Source organism: Hydra viridissima, unplaced genomic scaffold, assembly GCF_058129835.1.
Source record: "Hydra viridissima isolate aposymbiotic clone 2 unplaced genomic scaffold, HvirCarnegie_v1 scaffold_6, whole genome shotgun sequence".
In the NCBI taxonomy this organism is placed as follows: domain Eukaryota; kingdom Metazoa; phylum Cnidaria; class Hydrozoa; order Anthoathecata; family Hydridae; genus Hydra; species Hydra viridissima.
This window is the reverse complement of record NW_028324305.1, coordinates 17,185,239-17,188,608: the sequence shown is the minus strand read 5'-3', so window position 1 is coordinate 17,188,608 and position 3,370 is coordinate 17,185,239. Positions and strand designations below refer to the sequence as shown.

Sequence of the window (3,370 nt, the reverse complement as noted above, 5' to 3'; positions counted from 1 at the left end):
AATTTAAAAAGTTAAAAAAATCAAACGATATTTAATAAAAATTAGCTTTAACTTGACAAAATTGAAGAATGAGTAAACTGTTTATCTTTAATTCGCATGTATAAGTTTTCGATTGTTTTTTTTTTTAAAACAGACCACTATCCGAAGTTCTGCCTTTTCGCATGTTTATAATATAGTTCGTTTCATTCCGAGACGAGTTTTTTTTTTAAAACAGATTCGAATTATCTGAAATTACAAGATCAAATCTATTTTTATCCAAACTTCCTGAGTCTCTTAAAACAGTTTATGAAGGTTATCTGGTCTGTTATTAAACGAAATGTTTTACTTAAATGCAAGAAATTAACAAAAACCAATTTATAACACTTATAGTAGTGTTATTGTTTTTATCCAATTAAAGGCGATGTTAACCCAATGTGGTTACATTCCTTTTGTAACAGATAGGATCATCTCCGACAGATTCATAGACACACAAAAAAAGCAAACGTTTTGTAAACCATACTTTTATTTAAATACAAAAAAATTCAAATTTTACAAGATATTTCACAAAAAATAAGATTTGGATATAAATATTTAAAAAATCCTGCATGCTAAAAGCAATCATAAAATACCTGTTACAAATATAACAAGGTTTGGCACTTATCCGACCATTACTGAGACAATATTTAAGATTAGTCTTAAGAAGAGGTTTTCACAAAAGAAATGTTACAGCAGTTGTTACCCAAAGAATTCTTTTTTAAAAAGTGTTTAAAAAAAAATTCTTTAAAAAAGAGAGTTTTGTTTAATTATTTATTCCTCCATCTTGATTTCAAGCTTAAGTGGAGCTGGAGGAAGAGAGCGTGGAGCTTCAACAGTTAATTTGGAATCTTTAGAATAACGAGAACTCAACAGAGATGGATCAACATCATCAGGCAAAGATACATTTCTAGTAAATTGCTTGTGATGCAAACTCAAGCCATGTTCCCCTTTGTTTTCAGTTTTGGTCTCACCATGAATAATTAAGTCTCGATCTTTTACTTGAATTGAAATTTCCTCTGGTTTGAAACCCTGTACATCTAAACTGTATTTAAAAATATCCTTGTTTGGTTCTCCCTCGGAATCCGATTTAGTAAGTAAACTTTTAGGAGCTTCAATATGCAAGACACCATCTTGACTAATGTTTGAAGTTAGCGCAGTCAGATCTATATCATCAGGAATGGTATACTTTCTATGAAACTCACTAGCCTCAAAGCCATTCTCATTTTCATTACGATGTTTACCACACACCACAAGATCACGTCCTAAATATTACAATATTTTTGAAAAACTACTGTTTCAAAAAAAAAAAAATTATAGAAGCCTTACATATTAAATCGAATTCTTTAAGAACAAAAATAAAAAAAGTACCTTCCACTTTTAGAGTAACTTCTTCAGGTTTGTAGTGTTTAACATCAAGATTAGCAACAAAACCACCTTTAGCTGCTGCACTCCTTTTGGAAGATGTACTGTCAACCAGCTCTTTGTAAAGCCGATCTTGATCTCTAATCATTCTTTGAAAAGGCCTGTCATTGAACATAGGGAAGTATCTTAAAGGAGGAAACGTCATCTCCATCATATCATTCAAGAATGGATCTGTTGGTACTACAGGGATATGCCACAAAGACATTCTTTTTCTCTAGAAAACTGAAAGTTTAGAAATGAGTACATCATCATCAAGAGGTTAATACTGCAACCTATTTTAGTTTAAACAATAGCATGTCTTATTACTCAATGCATGCACAAATCTACGTGCATAACAAATAACAACTGTTAAAAATCCACTCGAGAAATAAACTTACCAAGTACAGCTCTGTTATCGCACAAGATTTTTTAACTAGTTCTATTAATTTTGAAAACCATCAGATATTTATAGCAAATTTCCTAAATTTAGAAATTTCTGTGGTTTTCTTAAAGAATGTTCCCGAGCTTTCCTAATAATCAAGAAATGCATAATAGTTAAGAATCTCCTCCTTTTAGGTTGAAATATGAATTTAAAAGAATCATTTTGAACTTGAACAGATGAAATCAGTTGCACAAGTAAAAATTCATATCTTTTTGGCTTTGAACTCAATTTTAATCCTTTAACAGAGTTTTTTGACAAAATTCATGGACATGCGCTATTCACTTCAGCGCATTTCGGTACGAAAAAATCGAGCAATAAAACTAATAACAAAACAATCGTTTTACTTGCTGAGACAAACCGAAAAAAACAGGAAAAATGTAAGTACAAGAGAAAAAAAAAAAAATTTAGAGAAAAGTAGCGCCTGTCACGTAACTTCACCTGATAAATGAAGCGTGAAGAAAGTGCTAGAAACCGTTACAATTTAAAGGGAATTATGTTTTTTTTTATTGGTTTCGGATTATTTTATCATTACTAAATTCGTCGAAGCAAGGTTTTAGGGTAATCACGGAGCATTCCTAATATTCTTTCTTGCTCTTCTTCCTTCTCGATTGTGTTATCTGGGGGTCAGTGTTTTAAAACTTAGGCCTTTGTTACACTTCAAATTTCGTGAAGATGGAAAATAATCATATTACTAAAATGTCTACGTGATTGTAAAGAAAATCACAAATTCTTAATTTCTCTGATTTCTATATAATGACAAAGTTATTTAAAAATTTTAAAAATCAATTTTGAATTTTTTTTTTTTTTTTTTTTTTTTTCTGTAGAGTACGATATCGTAAATGTATAAGTACACATACAAGGGGGTTTCAAACATCAACCCCTGGAGTAATGTATTATTATTTGCTCCATTTAATCGCTGAAGTAGCTGCTTGCTTCATGTAAAAAATTACTATTCTTGAATTTTCATTAAACTGTATTCAGGATTTTATCATAATTTAAAAATGAGAAAAACTGCTGTGTGAAGGACAAGAAATTAAACTTTAATGAACCACAGCGTTAGCAGTATAACTATTTTGATCTGCGGATGAGATTGGTTCAAATTAAATCGGGAACTAAAACGCAAATAGAGAATAAATGTTTTACTATGGCAAGAAGTACAAATAAAAACAAACTTAATCTACAGAGAAAACAAAAATACAAATATTATAAATTATCAAAATGCAACACGGAGGTTGACCGCAAATAAAAACAACGACTGTCATGTCCACCTGAGAATATTCGAACAGGTCTAATATTATTACTTTTTTACAGGAGATCAAAAAAGAGTTTCGCGTTTGTTTTTTTTTTATTAGACTTTCTTCAAAGTTTCATCTCCGTAATTATTAAGAGTAAGACATTAACATGTAACGCTGCAAAATAACAAAAAGTTACATCTCCGTAATTATTAAGAGTAAGACATTAATATGTAACGCTGGCAAAATAACAAAAAGTTACATGAAGTATTAAAAAAAA

The 3,370-nt window shown here is 30.1% G+C and overlaps 1 protein-coding gene across 2 annotated transcripts; it reads right to left on the bottom strand.

The window, feature by feature from the left end:
* Positions 1–484: 484 nt before the first annotated feature.
* LOC145190526 (uncharacterized) lies at positions 485–2,815 on the bottom strand. 2 transcript variants are annotated; one of them, XM_080067412.2, is made up of 3 exons: positions 1,815–2,815; positions 1,384–1,659; positions 485–1,277 (listed from the first exon to the last, which is right to left on the bottom strand). In XM_080067412.2, exons 2-3 carry the CDS (start codon positions 1,640–1,642, stop codon positions 787–789), a joined length of 750 nt encoding a protein of 249 aa, XP_079923538.2. In that variant the 5' UTR covers positions 1,643–1,659; positions 1,815–2,815; the 3' UTR covers positions 485–786. The 2 variants fall into 2 exon arrangements, with proteins under 2 accessions (XP_079923538.2, XP_079923539.2); XM_080067413.2 differs by having other exon boundaries at positions 1,384–1,651; positions 1,815–2,224.
* Between the last annotated feature and the right edge of the window lie 555 nt (positions 2,816–3,370).

Excerpts from the sequence above, each read along its gene's own strand:
- LOC145190526 (XM_080067412.2), bottom strand. The coding sequence starts at position 1,642 with ATGTCTTTGTGGCATATCCCTGTAGTACCAACAGATCCATTCTTGAAT. Across the intron at positions 1,278-1,383 it reads AGTTACTCTAAAAGTGGAAG|GACGTGATCTTGTGGTGTGT; the intron begins GTACTTTTTTTA and ends TGTAATATTTAG.